Below are 19,462 nucleotides of genomic sequence, written 5' to 3'. Positions count from 1 at the left end.
CCCTATAAAAGTGGTTCAAATATAAAACACTCGGTCCCCACTGTGCTGGAACAATTGTGGGGAACGAGGGACATTTTTTCACATATGGTGGACATGCCTAGTGGTGCAGGCCTTTTGGCAGACATTGGTTCAGGAGGTTAATACTTTCCTACCCATCAACTACCCCACTCGGGCGGATTGCTGCCTATTGAATTATAGAGCTCCAGAGATCCTTAAACAGATACAATTGTTGCTGGTGTATATTTTCACTGTGACCAGAACAATTCTGGCTCAACTATGGAAACAATCAGTGGTACCACCTTTGGAGAAAGTCTTTCAGAAAGTAGATTATTACAGCTTGATGTCCCAACTGACTGCACAGAAACATGGGGGTATTATTCCACATTGTAAAATATGGGTTATTTACACATCTTGGAGATCGTCTCTTCATGGCCCATAGGATCGCTCTTAGTAATGTCTCTGTAATGTACTGCCTGCTCCATCAGTCCTGCTGAGCTTGATAATTATAGTAGGGGATGGGAGGGATTTTTCTTATGTTTTAAACTATGGAATACACGTACTACAACATGCTGATGTTACTAACTTGCTTTTTGCTCTTTTGGTATTGCATTGTATTTTCACTGATAATCTAACGTCTTACAAGTTAACATCTCTTCAATGGTCTTACCCCATTTATACGCTATCATAGGTTTTTCTCGGAAGCAATCATGAAGGGACAATACAGATCGATATTTATATAGCAAAGAAACTACAAAAGCGATGCGACACATGAAAGGAAAATGGCCCCTACCCTATTTTGTTCAGACTCAAGAGTGAACACTCAAAACTTCTAGACTCAATATGGCTTTTATATCCAACAGATAGCAGGGCAACTATCAGCAGGGAGAAAAGCAAGTAATGTACCGAGATCAACGGAATCTGCGAGGTCCCAAACACTCAGCTGAAGGCTCAACAGGGTCATCAATAGTGCTTATTTCTACAGTATGTATTCTGCAATCTCAACAGGATGTGTTGAATAATTGATTGAGTTTTATACCATCTGTGCCATATAATGCTTTTAAAACTCAAGTTGCGCTACAAAAGTTTTTTGGAAATTACAATTGAGATTACATTTTGAGAATTCTGATCATAGAGGAGTTTCTTCTTTGGTTACCCCGGTATCATCATGGATACCACCTGGGGTTACTTACTTTCTACAGACATTTCAAAGTTTGATTTTGAGGGATTTAGATTTGGAACAGACTTTTTGCAATTTAAAATGAGATGTAACATCACGAGGGAGGAGAATTTGGCTTTATCAGAATTACATTCCAATTTGGATTTAGTGATTTTCAAAGCTGATAAAGCTGGGGCTACAACTGTACAGGCAGCTAATAATTATATTGCTGGCTGAGACACAATTATCTGATAGCACTGTTTATAGGAAGTTGGATCATGACCCTGTGAAAAGTTTGCAAGCTAATATTGAAAAGGTGGTGGGTCAAGCTGTCTTTGTAACAAACATCCAGTAACTCCTAGAAGTTATTTTGTGCCTAAAATCCACAAATCTCCACCAGGCCGTCCTATAGTGTCCATGTGGCACTCTGTTCTGGAGCCTTTGAGAAAGTTTGTAGATTTATTTTTAAACCCTAAAGCAATGTCTGTAAGATCTTATTTACAAGACACTACTCAGTTATTGAGGGAATTGCAAACGATAAAGAACTTCTTCGATTATTTTGGAATCATTGGATGTGGTTTCATTGTATACTATGATAGCACAGAAGGAAACTTTAGCAATTATTGCTCAGGTATTACAAGATCCTCTTGAGCCACAGAAGATATCTGAATTTCTATGCAGATTAGCCGAGTTGGTGATTTTGCAAAAATTATTTTTCGTTTGGAAGAGATTTTATGAGCAGCTGCAGGGGGTGACAATGGGTGCGTCCCTTGCCCCCTCTATAGCTACTTTATTTGTGGCTAAATTTGAGAATGAGTTCTTATACCACTCCCCATGGTTTAATAGAACACATTCTGGAAATGATTTTTGGATGATATCCTATTTGGGAACGTACTAGTGATACCCTCCAGCAATTTTATGAGTGGTTAAATTCTCTGAATTCTCATTTACAATTCACACTTTAACATTTGACAGTAATTCCATTGATTTTTTTTGGATGTTCATATTTATTGGGAGATGGGAAGTTGCATACCACATTGTATAGGAAAACTTTTCTCCACTTTAATAGTTTTATTCCAACACCCTACAGAAGAGCTTGCCTATTAGTCAATTTCACATTGAGAGCACTTGAAGGACACCAGCAATCTTGGTGCCTTCAAGCTCTCAGTACCATGCTCTGAAGAGGCGCGATATTGAGGTGCCCCAAATTTAACAATAATTGATTCCACAGACCTCTATCGATGTTCCATGTCAAGGGTGACAGATGCTCTCAATACAGGGTCCAATGCAGCTCAAGGACCTTGGAGACCAACGTTTTTAATGTAAATATCAATGGACTAGACTTTTCTGTACAAAATCATCTTTGCACTGTTTTTCATGGCCATAAATTCCTCTGACATCTGTAAACACAGAATACGAGAGGAATCATGGTCCCAGGCATTGCAGGTGCCAACTGTGTGTATCCACGATGGGCATGGTCCTGTTGTACATGTATCCACGATGGGCATGGTCCCTGTTGTACAATCATCCCTAAGTTGCTGGGGGCTTTCTTCTGGGACATTTCATGCAGAAAAAAAAGCTGCAGCTAAACTGACTCTACAACAGAGTTTCCCCAAGTCTGTCCTGGAGTACCCCCTTGTCAGTCAACTTTTCAGGATATCCTGAATGAATATGAACGAGATTGATTTGCATATAATGGAGGCAGTATATGCAAAGCAATCTCATTCATTTCATTGTGGATATTCTGAAAACTGACTGGCAATGGGGTACTCCAGGACTGCTCTACAATAACCACCACTTGAACAGGAGCTCAAGACCAAGCCAACATGAAAAAAAAGAAAGAAAGAAAGAAAAACAAAGGTAACTAAGTCAAGCACAAAACTTAACAGAGATCTCCTGGGAATAATACTGTACAACAGTGAAGGAATTTGCACAACTTTATCAAGAGAAAATGGCCAAAGAACTACAATGAAATGTGCCCTAATGGTTCCACAAAAAAATGTAAGACTGGCATGTTCCTGTGCAACAGCAACAGGCAAGAAAGGTGCATATCTGCAGCCAAACACACTCAGTTCTGCAAGTCAGTTACTACTACTACTATTTCTGGTGTACAGTTCCTAAACTGGGCTCCGTCAGATGGCATCACCCATCCTGGGAGGATTTTAGTACCTTGTCGGTCCATGAAAAAAAGAACAAAAACCATGAGGTTGTGCAAATATTTTGCAGAGTAAAATTAACAATGTAATGGCTTACTGCAAAAGGGTCTGCCTGTTCCCATGAGATTGGCGCTCCCCACGAAGCAGGTCTCACTTTCTCAGGGAGTGATTCAGGTACAACTAGTAAAATGAAGCAGATGTCCAAGATAGCAACAACTGTGGCCACAAGTACAACCAGGTTGTCATTATAGGTTGCAGACAAGTAAGCTCCAATGGCAGGACTAGTTACTAGACTTGCAGCAAATGTGGCAGACACCTTAAACAGAAAACAAAAATTAGCTGAATTAGACTCAAGTAGGGCATTAAAGGTTAAGAAACAAGAAATCCTACACAAAACACAAGAATCTTGGTATCCAAATTTATTGCATTTTGATGCTTTACATTTTCTAGTTCTCTTGTTACACTGTTAAAGATTAAAAGAGGCAAATCATGCTGTGCCATACTGTTTTTCATCCCTCTCCTACTCTGCTGAGTTTCATCCATGAGAAATTTATTATAGTCCTATCAGTGGCAAGCATGACAAAGCTATGCAAATTGAAGCATTAACACTGGTTTCTTTTGCTGAACTATTTCTTCAATATATCACCACCACTACAGGATCACTCTAAACAGAAGAATAATTTGAATAAAGCACAGTTATTTACCTATAACAGGGTTCTCCTTAGAAAGAGCTGTACCGAATAGCATATTTTAGTATTCAGCCAAATAGGAATACTGAATATGAATAATTTAACTGGTATCAACAACTAAAACAATTAAGTGAACTGACCAAGATAATACACCAGAGGACAAAATAATAATAATAATAATAATAAAATGAAATGAATCCAGTCCCCAAAATACTAAGTTTAAAGCATGGCCTCCATTATGAGTGGGAAATCAATTCATAGTCTGAAAACCCAACTCCTACATAAACCCAATAAACTGCCCCACTTACGATCTGACAAATCATCTAAATGCAAATTAAAATCTTCCAATATATTGGGAAAATGTACCACTATGACTGCAATATTCTGCTGAACCTCTTTCCACCCTGACAACAAAGGAGGGCAATAAAACAATGCCACAAAGAAAGAAACAGGAAAAGAATCTATGCACTAAAACCTCCTTATAAGATAAAAATGGACATGAAATCTGAGCACAACCCAACAACTGCAAACAGACCACTGCCAAACCTCCCCCTCTTCTGCTTCCTCACTCCTCCCAAAATGACACACTCCCCAACAAGCAAAAAATTCACATAAAGCTCCTTCCCACCTGTAACCAAGTTTCTGTAAGAAAGCAAATCTGCAACTATTTTTCCAGCACCAAATCCGCAAATAAAGGCAATGTACCTCACGAAGACCAACAGTTTTAAAAAGCCATACTTAAATAGCAGCCTAGTGGTTAATGCAGTGGGCTTTGATCCTGGGCAACTGAGTTTGATTCCCACTGCAGCTCCTTGTGACTCTGGGCAAGTTACTTAACCCTCCATTGCCCCTGGTACAAAATAAGTAACTGAATATATGTAAACCGCTTTGAATGTAGCTGCAAAAACCTCAGAAAGGCGGTTTATCAAGTCCCATTCCCTTTCCCTTATAAGAAAAATCCTTCTTCTTCAAGCTATAATCCAGAGGAACCCTATCCAACCTCCTACCCCAAACACCAGGATATCTTCCCCCATCCCTACACTTACCAACGCAATTTTGTAGGACTAGATAGCAACAGACATTGGATGATCAACTGCCCAGCACCACTAACCAAACATGAAATAAATTACCTCAAAAGTGGAACGTAAAAAGTGACGCGCCACAGCAACCATTACGCCCACAGTGTTAAAACTGCTGACAGCGTTTATTGAATTCTTGACATCGCTGGACCTCACGGCCCAACGCTGATAGTATGATAATACTGCTACTAACTACATATATGGCCTAAGGCCTGACCCCAAGGACCTTAAAGTAGAAATATTTGAAAAGCTTACCTTAATGTGCACCACTATGTAAATAATCCAGCAAAATGCTGAGCCACAAACTGCTGCACATGAAAAGAAGCAATCACCATATTAATTATTTGTAGGGTTTGGCAAAGACACTGTTGTCTTTTTAGCTATTAATGCTGTCAGTAGAATTTACTCCTTTGAATACCATGGTCACAATGATTACCACACCAAGACACTTTCTGCCATACAAATCTACAATTATGCACCAGTGGGATTTATCAAAGCAGATTTACTGGGCTGGATAGACAAGGCCCCAGAATGACAGCTCTGCCAAAGTTCGAACACTCTAGCCAACACATCCAAACTGTAGTGCTGACAAAGGAATGGAGCAAAAAGGCTGAGCCAAAAACTGCTCCACATGAAAAGAAGCTTCTAAATATAAGGAGATGTCAGATATGACTTAACAGGCCCAAGAAAATAAGTGAAACTCAAATAGCTTGTGTTTAAAAAAAAAAAAACATCTAAACCATAAAGAAATTTCTTTAAAGTTAAAATAGTGAGCAAAGGAAAGGGGGTTATAGGTTACACAGGTCAGTGGTGAGGCAAAAAAAAAAAAAAAAAAAAACTACAAAAGAACAACAGGACAGGAACATGCATAGTTCCATCTTAGAAAACAGTTACTACATAGATGGTAAAAGAGGAAACAAACACCAATTCAATCTTTTAGAACTAAATGATGACTAACAATGAATGAGTTTTGGGACAACAGAACTGGACATACATCTGATAAACTACTTCTGCCCAGGATGTGGACTGAGCCCGTGTGGAGTGGGCCTTCAGGCTATAAGGCACTGGACAATTCTTGCAATGTAGGCGGTCTCAATAACCACCTTGATCCACCTAGCTATGAAGGCCTTAGAGGAGGCCTAGCCCCTCTTCGGATTATAAAAGAGGAGAAAGAGGTGACTAGAATGATTTTTGCCCTTTGTCTCCTGCAAATACCAGAGCAGTGTCCTCTGGACATCCAGCTCGTGGAGTCTCCAATCTGCAAATACCACAGCAGCGCCCTCCAGACATTCAGCTTGTGGAGTCTCCAAGCTGCTGGAGCAGTGTCCTCCATCACAAAGGAAAGCAATCAAACTTCCTGACGGACCACTTTTAGAAGAGAAACTGAGTTCTCTGCAATGGACAGATAAGGGTCCCAGCAAGACAGAGCCTGAAACTCTTCTAGCTGAAGTGATCATGTCCAGAAAAACCTGTCTTGAGAGTAAGGTCCTTAATGGAGGCTGAATGCAGAAGCTCATATGAGGCCTCTGTCAAAACGCTGAGAGCCAGATTAAGATCCCACAAGAAAAAGGAAAGATGCAAATGGATCAAGTCTCTCAAGCAAAGGGATTCCTCCCCATGCAAGGCCATAGAGGTTCCCTTCACCTTACCTGAAAACTGGACAGGACAGCAACCTGGACCCTCAAGGAGCCCAGTGCCAAACCCTGCTCAACTCCTTGCTGTAAGAAACCCAGGATGTCGGGCACTTGTGCTCTCCAGGGCAATAGAAACCACTTCTCATACCAGGCCTCAAAAACCTTCCAGATCCTGACTTATGCAAGGGGCGTAGAAGACTTCGAGACCAGAGCATAGTAGAAAACCACTGCAGAAGAAAAACTGCACTTCTCCAAGTGCTGCTTCTCAAGGGCCAAATCAAAAGCCATAAGGGATCAAGGTTTTCCATTTCTACCAGGCTTTGCCAAAGAAGGCCCTGATCCCTAGGCAATAGAAGAGGGTCTCCCTCCAACAGGCACACAAGGTCTGTTTACCAAGGTTTGAATCATCAATCCGGAGAAATGAGTAAGACCAAATGAGAATGATGTGCAATCCTACACAGAAGATGGACTACCAGAGGCCATAGAGAGCATACAAAGGTTCCTCTAGCAGACATGGCTGGACTACAGCATCTATTTCTTGAGAGGCCGGCTCCCTTCAGTGACTGAAGAAATCACTCTGCTTTCACACTGGCTCTGGACGACAACAGATCGAACTGCAGAGGGACCCCAGAGGTCCAAAATGAGCTGAAAGGCCTATTGTCCCAGCTCCCATTCTCCCAAATCCAGGAGAGAGCAATTGAGAATGCTCACTAGTACATTGTCCTTACCTACAATATGGACCACTGTGTGGGCTTGTAGGTGCGTCTCTATCACCGACAGAAGCATGCCACTAACAAAGTCACCACCTTATTCCTGGTACCGCCCTGCTTATTAATATAAGTCACTGTCATAGCTTTGTCTTACATCACTCTGTCTGCCTTCCCCAAAGGAGCAGCAGAAATTCCATTAGAGCCAGACCATCCAGGTCTCCAGGAGGTTGATGGACCAAACCACCTCCTTCTGGATTCAGGTCCCTTGCACCATGTGACACAGGAAATGAGCTCCCCCAGCCAAGACAACTCATATCCATGGTTACCAGCACCTACTGCAGGTGGCGAACTGGGCTGTCCCACCAGATCGGACTAACCCGCGCTCTGAGTTCCGTCCAGAGAGGTGCTCTTCACCAGTCAATCCTCTAGGTACGGGAACACATACAGGCACATTTTCGAAAGAGAAGGACGCCCATCTTTCGACAAATCGGAAGATGGGCGTCCTTCTCACAGGGTCGCCCAAATTGGTATAACTGAAAGCCGATTTTGGGCGTCCCCAACTGCTTTCCGTCGTGGGGATGACAAAAGTTCACGGGGCCGTGTCGGAGGTGTAGTGAAGGCGAGACTTGGGCGTGCCTAAGACATGGACGAACTCGACCCATAATGGAAAAAAAAAAGGGCTTCCCTGACGAGCACTTGGATGACTTCACCTGGTCCTGTTTTTCTTACGACCAAGGCACAAAAAGGTTCCCGAACTGACCAGATGCCACCAGAGAGAATCGGGGATGACCTCCCCAGGTTCCCGAACTGACCAGATGCCACCAGAGAGAATCGGGGATGACCTCCCCTTACTCCCCCAGAAGTCACCAACCCCCTCCCACCCTCAAAATAAAAATCTTTAAAAATATTTTTTGCCAGCCTCAAATGTCATACTCAGGTCCATGACAGCAGTATGCAGGTCCCTGGAGCAGTTTTAGTAGGTGAAGTGCACTTCAGGCAGGCGGACCCAGGCCCATCCCCCCTCCACCTGTTACACTTGTGGTGGTAAATGTGAGCCCTCCAAAACCCACCAGAAACCCACTGTACCCACATCTAGGTGCCCCCCTTCACCCATAAGGGCTATAGTAGTGGTGTACAGTGGTGGGTAGTGGGGTTTGGGGGCGATTTGAGGGGCTCAGCACACAAGGTAAGGGAGCTATGTACCTGGGAGCAATTTATGAAGTCCACTGCAGTGCCCCCCTAGGGTGCCCGGTTGGTGTCCTGGCATGTCAGGGGGACCAGTGCACTACAAATGCTGGCTCCTCCCACGACCAAACGGCTTGCATTTGGTCGTTTCTGAGATGGGCGTCCTTGGTTTCCATTATCGCCAAAAATCAGAAACGACCAAGTCTAGGAACGACCATCTCTAAGGACTACTACTACTACTAAGGACGACCTAAATTTCAGGATTTGAGCGTCCCCGACCGTATTATCGAAACTAAAGATGGACATCCATCTTTCGATAATACGGGGTTCTCCGCCCCTCCACCGGGACGTTTTGTGAGGACTTCCTCAGCAAAACTTGGGCGTCCTTTTCAATTATGCCCCTCATGGACTCCCAAGTCTAAGTAGCAATGCTACAACTACCACTGGACATTTGGTGAAGACTCTGGGAGCTGGCACAAGGCCAAAAGGCAACTCGCGTTACTGAAAGTGACGTATTCCCAGCCAAAATTGAAGATACTTTCGGTGGGCTGGAAGTATCGGGATGCACAAGTATATGCGTGCTTTAAGTCCAAAGACCATAGCCAATCGTCTTTCTGAATCATTGGGGAAAGGGTGCCCAGGGTAACCATCCTGAACTTTTCTCAGACTAGGAGTTTGTTCAGGTCCCTTAAGTCTAAAATGGGATGCTTCCCCGTTTTCTTTTGCACAAGGAAGTACCAGGAATAGAATCCCTGCCCTTCTTCACCTGGTAGAATGGGTTCAACCACATTGGCCTTCAGAAGGGCGGGGAGTTTCTCTGTAAGTACCTACCTGTACTGAGAGCTGAATGAATGAGCTCTTGGTAGGCAAACTGGAGATTTGAGATGCCAACTGAGGGCGTAACCGAGACGGACTACTTGAAGAACCCACCAGTCGGAGGTTATAAGAGGCCACCTTTGGTGAAAAAATATTAACCTCCCCCCCCCCCCCCCTCCCGGCAAGTCATTCAGGGCGGATACTGTTACTGCGGCTATGCTTTTCTGGAGCCAGTCAAAAGCCCATTCTTTTCTTTGCCTGGGGAGTAGCAGGGGTCTTAGGTGCATGCTGTTGACATAAACAAGCACACTGGGGCAGAGCATGGGTAGGCTGGCAAGCTGCAGGATTGTACCAACACTTAGGATAGTACCAGGAACTACTTCTAGCCTTGCCAAAATTCCTCCTACTGAGGAGGAGGATGCAGAAGGCACCTGGCGGAAGAGAAGAGATTGTTTCAGTGTGTTTCCTGATTTCGTCAGCAACCTCCTCAACCTTCTCTACAAAAAGATAAATTCCCCCGGCAAGGGGCATTCACCAACCTCTGCTGAACAGAATGTTCCAAGTCAGAAACACGCAGCCATGAGAGTCTGTGCATTGTTATACTTTGGGCAGAGAAAAGTGTTATAAGTGCCCCTGGCCAAAAACTTTCGACACACTTGACCAACTGGTGAAAAGACTCGACATGCTCTGGAGGGAGAGCATCCACCAAGTCCGACAGCTGTCTCACCGAGTTTCACAAGTAGCCGCTCATGAAAAGCTGGTAGGATTGTATGTGAGAGATGAGCACTGAATCCTGGTACATTTTCCTCCCAAAAGAATCCATGGTTCTAGCTTCTCTGCCTGGAGGCACCAAGGTGTAGTCCCTGCAACTCCTAGCTCTTTTGAGAGAGGACTCCACTCCACCACCATGGGACTGTGAGGTAACTGAAGCTTAACAAAACCAGGTTCACTGTGGATCTGATACTGGAATCTTCTTGGGCACAACAGGGACCGACAGAGGGGATGCCCAGTGCCTGATGAGGACATACTTGAGTACCTCATGGAATGGGGCAGTCACAGCCTCCTTAGGAGGAGATGTGTAGTCCAAGACCTCAAGCATCTTGGCCCTGAGCTCATCCTCCACTTCCAAAGGAAATGGAATGGCATCAGCCATTTCCTTAACAGAAGATGGAAATGAAAGGTGACTAATGATAAAGGGGATGGAACTCCTCTCGTATTAGGAAAGACTAACGAGGTTAGGGCTCTTCAGCTTGGAAAAGAGACGAAAGAGGGGAGATATGATTGAGATCTACAAAATCCTGAGTGGTGTAGAACAAGTAGAAGTAAATCTATTTGTTGCTCATTCTAAAAGTACAAAGACTAGGGGACACTCAAGGAAGTTACATGAAAATACTTTTAAAAGAAATAGGAGGAAATACTTTTTCACTCAATGAATAGTTAAGCTCTGGAACTCTTTACTGGAGGATGTGGTAACAGCAGTTAGTGTATCTGGGTTTTAAAAAAGGTTTGAACTTCCACCCCTCTGGCAGGGTCCCACAGGACTGAGCCAAAAGCCGTACCAGTGGCTGCTAACAAGTACAACTATGGGCAGCAAAAACCAGATCCATGCTCAACCAGATCCAGTCCGGAAACTGTAGAACCTGGAAGTGGCCTTTAGGCTTAACCAGGATGCGCTGCCTCGACCAACGGAGCAGGGAGCTAGGCCAGGGACCAAGAGCATCACACAGCATGACCTACCATCTGCTGAGGCAGAGAAAATACTTTATCATTCCAGGAAGCACCACCAGCTAATACTGGTGAGGTCACTGCCAGAACTCAGTTTTTTTCTCTACCTCCATCTGCTTATAGGAGTGGATAAACACAATCTTGCGCAGAACGGTGTAGTCTTATGCTAAGGAACATAATTATTACACTCAAAACTAGTCAGAAATTAGTGGCCTTGAAAAATAGAGAAAGTTTAGGAGAGGTTTGTTTGTTTTAAAGAACCTATTAAAACAAACAGGTGCAAATCTTACCTTCTATTCTCTGCCCGAGTACCTCCTCTACCAGATACAGTTACAGAGAGCTGGGAGGTTTTTGAAACGGTCAGCAAATGTACAGTAACATGGTGTGAAGATTTGGAAAAGAAATACTGTTCCAAAGTTATAAGCTTGTCCTGTCAACTTTTTTTTTTCTTGTACGCTACTATATAATACATAGTGTGATTTGTCAACTAAATAATTTCCTTTCTAATCTGAGATTTGTACACCGCACTACTCCCAAGCTTGAGGTTCATGGCGGTTCACAAACGAGAAATTCACAATAACATGGGGAATTACAAAGATAACAATATATATCAAATAAAAAAAAGTTTTCAACCTTCTACGCAGTTGCATAGTTTGCCTCTTAAGTTGTAGGTTGTGATACTTCTTGTGGAACATAAAAATAAACCGAAGACAATATAATACATGTAGCCTCAAGATCAGATATCCATTCTTGTTCACGTCTAATGAAGTGATTTACGTGGTCTTGAAAGCTCATATAAACAATCGTAGGAGGATCACCATAAAGGACTCCAAAGTATAAGGTCACCAAACATATAAAGAGGAATCTAATAAAATTTATATGGAAATATAATGTTTAATTTTAACAAAATATTTCTAAAAAGCAAGGAAAAGACCTCAAAACGCCCGACCGCTTACTTTCAGTCTTCTGAACAACTTAATTTTTTAGATGTTGACATCATACAACATTGTAAATTAATCACTAAAGTTTACCAAAAACCACTGAATAAAAATACTTTGTTCCATTCTACAAGTTGTCACCCTAAACACTGCAAAGATGCATTACCATTTTCCCAGTTTCTAAGATATAAAAGAATCTGCACAAATGATGATTTTAAACATCAGTCCAAACTGTTAATTAAAGATCTGAAAAAACATGGCTATAAAGAACATCTTCTAAAAAAAAGCATACAAATGTGCAAAATTCAATGACAGACAATGGCTTTTAAAAAAAAATCGATGAACACCACAGATACTGATTAATATTCTTACATTTATTTATCAGCAGATACAACAATGCAAGTCCAAGAATCTCGAGGATTATTAAAGAACAATGGCACATCATGCAATCGCATGAGAAATTCAAAAATACTTCCCTTAGAACGTCATACTCAAGAGGAAGAAATATAAAAGAGATTCTTAGTCCATCATATCGCCCTACAAAGAAGACTACTGTTAAGAATAATATCTTAGGGCACTTCAAGTGTGGACAATGCAAAAACTGTGATGTTACTTTATAATGTAAATCTTTTAAAAATCCCTTTGACAACAAAAAACAATTTAAGACATTTTAGTAATTGCAACACTGCATACGCAGTATATGGAATTTTCTGTCCCTGCAATCGTTTATATGTAGGGAAAACCACAAGAAATCTCAAGCTCAGATTAAATGAACACTGCAGTAATATCAAAAGACTAAAATTAGTTGATCATTGTTTGAAATTTAATCATGGATTTTGGACAACTCAAATGTTTCATCATTGATTTAATTAAACCCAATATTAGAGGAGGTGATCATGCAAAACCTTTGTTGAAATTGGAACAGAGATGGATACACAGATTGAACACTTTGGAACCCTCAGGTTTGAATAATAACATTGAATGGAGGGTATTCTTCAATTAATTATGTTTATTCAAGCTGCAAAAAATATTGATGCCCTTCAGTAACAATTTGTTACTAAATTCAACATTAGTAATAAGGTATAAGCCAGTTAATCTGTTAAGTAGATATATCACAGTCAGCAATAAGGATAAAAACCAAATGTGATATAATTGAAACAAAGTATGGTTCAAACTTTTTCACAGTGTTTTGTTGGGAATGTATTAGTCAAACAACTGAGACAACATATAGTATGATTTATATAATCAACAATTAAAACTATTAGATGAGATATAACGACACTAATTTGAGATCAGCTGTAATGATAGGCGTTGATTTCATGAACAAACATATTACAACTAGGTTTCATTGAGTTTGTTAGGCATTGGCTATATTAACAAACAGCTTACAAATTAATGTTTTTTGTCATTTACTCATTTAATAAAATTCTGGAAACCAAATAGGGTAGATTGACAGTGTAACATGACTAGGTAGTGCATTCAAGACTCTAGAGGCTAATAACCAAAAAGAGTTGCCAATACAAGCAGAGTGTTTCATTATCATTTGTCCTCATCACAATGTGTAGCCAATGAGACAATTGAGAAAATGGACATCAGTACTGAAAGGGTAAATTAAGCCAATTGACACAACATTACATCATAGTTTTAAAATCGATTGTGATTGGCTTATCCATTTGGTTCTCACAAGTTAAATACTGTGTTGAATTATGGGTTCTCTGTTCAAAGCAGCACTAAGCCATGATCAGAACGAGAGGCTACGTCCAAAGAGTATTCTTTATTTGTAATGTTCATATGAGCTTTAATATTTAAATCTCATAGTCATTGTTCTAACAATGTTAGGTTTAAGTAATCTTTCCAATTATTAAGTTCAAAAGCTGTGTGAAAATAAAAGTTCTTTGTTTGAAATAGCATGTCATGGTTAAAATGAGACAAAATTCAAGTTTAAAATGCAGTTCTTACTTGAATTTTTCATAGCAGTTTTTGTACGTTGACTTTCCAGTTGTTTTCCCTTATAATGAAATATATGGTAAATATTTTTCAGAAAAAAATTTTCTCAATGCTTTCTCTGTCGAAGCACAGCCCTTGAAAAAGCCTACAAGCGAAATGGATGGGGCCACCGTCAGGCAACAGATAAGTGCTCGACTTTACTTTACCCATGTAAAGCTGCTCTACAGTACTTCATGAGAATTAGTGAAGGTTTTCATGAACCAAATAAAATTTGAAGTTAGCATTGATATTGTCGATATATTAAAAAAAATGTTTGTAAAAAAGAGTAAAATTGTTAAAATCTTTTTGGAAATAAATTAAAAGTTAAAATAATTGTTCCAAGCAAGGTTTTTATGACCAGTGATGAACACCATGCCCCCAGTTAAAGCCGCCGAAAACTGAAAGTAAGCGGTCGGGCGTTTTGAGGTCTTTCTTGAAAGCTCATATGCCACAGCAAAAACCAAAAAATTCTCTCTAGAACCAATACAGCTTTCACAGATTTGCACAACACAACAAATGCAGATGCCATACAAGTTCTATTTATTTTTTTTAGGGTTTGTTTTACAACGAACTTACCAGTCCATAAGCAGTACTTCTTTCGTGCTCTTGTGTTATATCAGCCACATAAGCAAATATTACAGAGAAGGTAACAGAAAAAATCCCAGAGACTGATATCATAGCAAAATACCACCTATAAAATTGAATAGGAAATTACAAGGGTTATTACCTTAGAAATAACATTTTACCATGCAAATTTCACTTAAGTATAAGCTAATTCGTGCTACAATAAAGCCAAAACCATAATTCCTGGTATTTATTGGTATTATATTACTTCAAAAAACAGGTACACCATACAGAACAGCAATGGTATAAAGACAGGCCTCAATTGAAAGGTGAGCAGTGCAAGAATCTGAAGAGTCAGAGACCCCCCCCCCCCCCCCCCCCCCCAAAATCACAAGTGTGACAAACTAAAACCAAATACATGTGTGACCTAATATATACCACTGGGATGGGGTCATTACTTTTTAGAAGTACTGGCCTCAAATGTAATGAAGTAAAAATAAAAAGTCTTAGCCAAAAAAAAAAAAAAAACTTAGCCTCTTAAAACTATTTTTTTTATTACAAAGTAAAAAGTGTCTATAAGGTGTTATTTCCTTCACCAACTCTCACGTTTGCCAACTGTGCCCTTCATCTGGTAGCTCCAAGAAACCTGTGTTCAGTAATCACGCAAATCAATATGCCTCCTTTCTTAAAAGGCAAAGTTTGAGATATTCTATAAACAAGTCCAGCTTCTATAACCACCCTTACTACTCCAGCTTCTGAAGCTTCAGTACCAAATGACTATGAAACTGATTCAGGATGTTCTCTCTGTTAAATTAACAGGGCCAAACACTTTAATCATATAACACCCCTTTTTAAAAGGCACAACGGTTATCAATTTCATTTAGGATTGAATTCAAGATACTTAAAAGCCATACATCTTACTAATCAGGTTTGTCAACCTTTATTTCAAACCTGTTCATTCCACATGCCCCTACAGGATCACTTCACTCATCCCAGCAAAACTTTTAAATGATTCCATCATAATTACATGCAAGTTCACCTGGTTACCTCTACTACATTTGCTGTGGTGGCCCAACCAATTATGGAACAAACTACCTTAATCTTCCTAAGTAAGATATTTAACTTCGTCTTGAACTTATTTTCAAAAGGCCTTTCACCTAGATGAAGTGAATGACAGGGAAGGGTACCTTTCAACATGTGCTGAATCAGGGCTAATACATCCTCATAAAAATATTCTCATCACTTACCATGGACTTATCTTCATTAGAGGAATTGGAAAGCAAGTGAAGAAAACTGTTACCAGAAGAAAGGATTTTCTACCCCACACATCAGACAAAGCACCTATCAGTGGGGCACTCATAAATGACAGAAGGCCCTAGTGGGAAAAGAAAAATATTTTAGTTTAATAAATTGGAATATTTACTGAAATCACTTCAAATAAAAATTTTTTACATGTTTCACCAAATATTGCACTGTCAAACATCAAAAGCCTTAAGCTCTAAACCATGCACTTCAAGTAGTAACCTGCTAATTTTCTTTCCTTTAGCGCAACAGATGAATCCAGACACTGGTGAATTGTGACCATTTACCAGTAGCTAAAAACAGAGAACACTTAAATAAGTGACTCATGTGACTGATAGCTCCTGGTCATTCAGTATTTCTTGTAACAAAGCAGCCAACAGAAAACACCCACTTCTCCTTTATCACAAAAAACAAACTGAAAACATCCTCACCTTAAATGCACTGAAGAGTAACCTGCAACAACCACCAAACAACAGAACAGAAAATCCAGCGTGGGCATCTGGATTAATCTATAACCAGCTATATTGCACAATATGGTCGGCTATCCCCGGATATTCAGCGCATAGCCGGCTAGTGTAAGCGGCCACATCGGGCCGCTTAAATAACTGGATTATCATTGGCCAGTTTAAAATGAACCAGCTATCTCTGAATATCAACTATGGAACACATTACTAAAAGCCGTGAAAACAACTTATGATCACCTAAACTTCCGGAAATCATTAAAAACTAACCTGTTCAAAAAGAAATACCCTACCGACCCAACTTACATGCCTGTACCCTTAAACACAACAAAACCAAAGCTCGTAATGGACATATAACTCTTCCTCTCTACAATTCCCTAATGTGTCTGTACACACAAACCTTATTCTACCACAACATTATATTTGTTCATACCAGAATTGGCGAACGCCTTTACGGTACTATGTAAGCCACATTGAGCCTGCAAAAAGGTGGGAAAATGTGGGATACAAATGTAACAAATAAATCTGCTGTGCTAAAGGAAAGAAAATTAGCAGGTAAGACATTTTTCAGTCCTTAGCGCTAGCAGCACATGAATTCAGAGACTACATAAGTAAATAAGTATTGCCATACTGGGACAGACTGAAGGTCCATCAAGCCCAGTATCCTGTTTCCAATAGTTGCCAATCCAGGTCACAAGTACCTTGCAAATTTCTTTAATGGAGGCTGACCTCAAGTGGGCTACCAAAACAGCCATGGCTCTGACATTATGAGCAATGACATGACCCTCCAAAGCCAGCCCAGCCTGGGCATAAGTGAAGGAAATGCAATCTGCCAGCCAGATTGAAATGGTGTGTTTTCCGATGACGACTCCCATCCTACTGGGATCAAAAGAAACAAAAAAGCTGGGCGGAGTGTCTGTGGGGTCTTGTCCGCTCCATGTAATAGGCCAATGTCTCTTGAAATCCAAGGTGTGCACGCTGCTTTCACCAGGATGGGCATGAGGTTAGGGAAATACGTTGGCAAGACAACTGACTGGTTCAGATGGAACTCCGACACCGTATTCGACAGGAACTTAGGATGTGTGCGGAAGACTATACCAGGGCCGTGCTAACACGGTAAGCGAGGTAAGCATGGCAGGGGGGCGCTTCCCTCTGGGGGGCGCCGCCGCACTATGCTCACCTCGCTCGCCCTCCCGCAACATCCCTTTTCTTTTTTTTTCTTTTTAAATTTACCTCCGTGGTGGCGGTTCCGGCAGCGCAGCGTCAGGGAAGGAGGCGGTGCTCCCGACGTCTCTAGCCTTCCCTTCGCTGTGGTCCGCCTTCTTCTTACGTCAAGGATGACGTCAGAAGAAGGCGGACCACAGCGAAGGGAAGGCTAGAGACGTCGGGAGCGCCGCCTCCTTCCCTGACGCTGCGCTGCTGGAACCGCCACCACGGAGGTAAATTTAAAAAGAAAAAAAAAAGAAAAGGGATGCTGGGGGGAGAGAAGAGGGTGGGCAGGGGAGAAACGAGAGCATGGATGCGAAGGGGGGGAGAAGAGGGCAGGCCAGGCTGGGACATGGGAGAGAGAGGAGCATGGATGCGAGGGGGGGGTCATGGAAGGGAGAGAGGGGAATTGCTAGATAGGGATTAATGGAGGGGGCAGGGGACAGAGGAGCATGGATGGGCATGGATTGGGAGGGCAGGGCTCAGGGAGAGAGGGGAATTGCTGGATAGGGATGAATGGAGGGGACAGGGGACAGAGGAGCATGGATGGGCATGGATTGGGAGGGCAGGGCTCAGGGAGAGAGGGGAATTGCTGGAAAGGGATGAATGGAGGGGGCAGGGGACAGAGGAGCATGGATGGGCATGGATTGGGAGGGCAGGGCTCAGGGAGAGAGGGGAATTGCTGGATAGGGATGAATGGAGGGGACAGATGGGCATGGATGGATATGGATTGCAGGGTAGGGCTCAGGGAGAGAGGGGAATTGCTGGATAGGGATGAATGGAGGGGGCAGGTGACAGAGGAGCATGGATTGGGAGGGCAGGGCTCAGGGAGAGAGGGGAATTGCTGGAAAGGGATGAATGGAGGGGACAGGGGAGCATGGATTGGGAGGGCAGGGCTCAGGGAGAGAGGAGAAATTGCTGGACATAGAGGGGAGGGAAGAGAGATGAAGGAGATGAAATGAGGGAAAAGGAAGAGAGGAGAAAAACTGCACATGGATGAAGAAAATAGGCAGAAGCTGAGGACCAGAAATGAAGAAGAAAGGAGGAAAGGAAATAAATAAATGGAAAGGAAGCCCTGGAAACGGAGTTAAGAGGACAGATAGCAGCAGAATCAGATACTGGGCCAGCATGATCAGAAAAAGAAAGTCACCAGACAACAAAGGTAGAAAAAAAATCATTTTATTTTCATTTTAGTGTTTGGAATATGTCCACTTTGAGAATGTACATCTGCTATCTTATTTTGCAATGTATAGCAATTTGTTTCTAAGAATATTGCTGACAATTCCTGTCAGTGTGGCAAGTGGTGAGCGATCATTTTCACGGGGGAGGGGAGGGGCGCCGCCGCCGCCAACTGATAGTCTGCAGGGGGGGCGCCAACTGATAGGCTGCAGGGGGGCGCCAGAGACCCTAGGCACGGCCCTGGACTATACTACTGTGATGAAACTTAGCATAAGGTGCATCCACTAAGGCCTGAAGCTCACTGACTCTACGAGCTCAAGTAACAGCCACCAAGAAAACAACCTTCCGGGTCAAATACTTCAGATGGCAGGAATTCAGTGACTCAAAAGGAGCTTTCATCAGCTGTGGGAGAATGACGTTGAGATTCCATGACACTGATGGAGGTTTGATAGAGGACTTTTGTTATGCAAGGGATTTTTATACTTTGACAAAAGCAAACCTCTCATGAAACAAACTGATGGTTGTCCACAAATAGGCTTACCTTCTATAAGCTGATGAGCACTAATTGCACTAAGGTGAAGATTTACGCAGTTGGTATTGAGACCAGACTCTGATAACTGCAGATGGCATTCAAGCAGGGTCTGTGTAGGGCAGGGAAGGGGATCTAAGGCCCTGC

The 19,462-nt window shown here is 42.0% G+C and overlaps 1 protein-coding gene across 1 annotated transcript in view; it reads right to left on the bottom strand.

Annotated features, from left to right (window-relative positions):
- The window catches only part of LOC115463265 (hippocampus abundant transcript-like protein 1), a 131,576-nt gene that overhangs the window by 82,963 nt on the left and 29,151 nt on the right, over nt 1-19,462 (bottom strand). The window contains exons 4-6 of the mRNA XM_030193619.1: nt 15,886-16,013; nt 14,651-14,765; nt 3,410-3,628 (exon numbers count right to left, since the gene is read on the bottom strand). Of these exons, the coding sequence (XP_030049479.1) occupies nt 3,410-3,628; nt 14,651-14,765; nt 15,886-16,013 (462 nt within the window). The remainder of the gene's footprint in view (nt 1-3,409; nt 3,629-14,650; nt 14,766-15,885; nt 16,014-19,462) is intronic.

This window comes from Microcaecilia unicolor, chromosome 2 (assembly GCF_901765095.1).
Source record: "Microcaecilia unicolor chromosome 2, aMicUni1.1, whole genome shotgun sequence".
Classification (NCBI taxonomy): domain Eukaryota; kingdom Metazoa; phylum Chordata; class Amphibia; order Gymnophiona; family Siphonopidae; genus Microcaecilia; species Microcaecilia unicolor.
The sequence above is the reverse complement of the archived record's forward strand: the minus strand, read 5'-3'. Positions and strand labels throughout refer to the sequence as shown.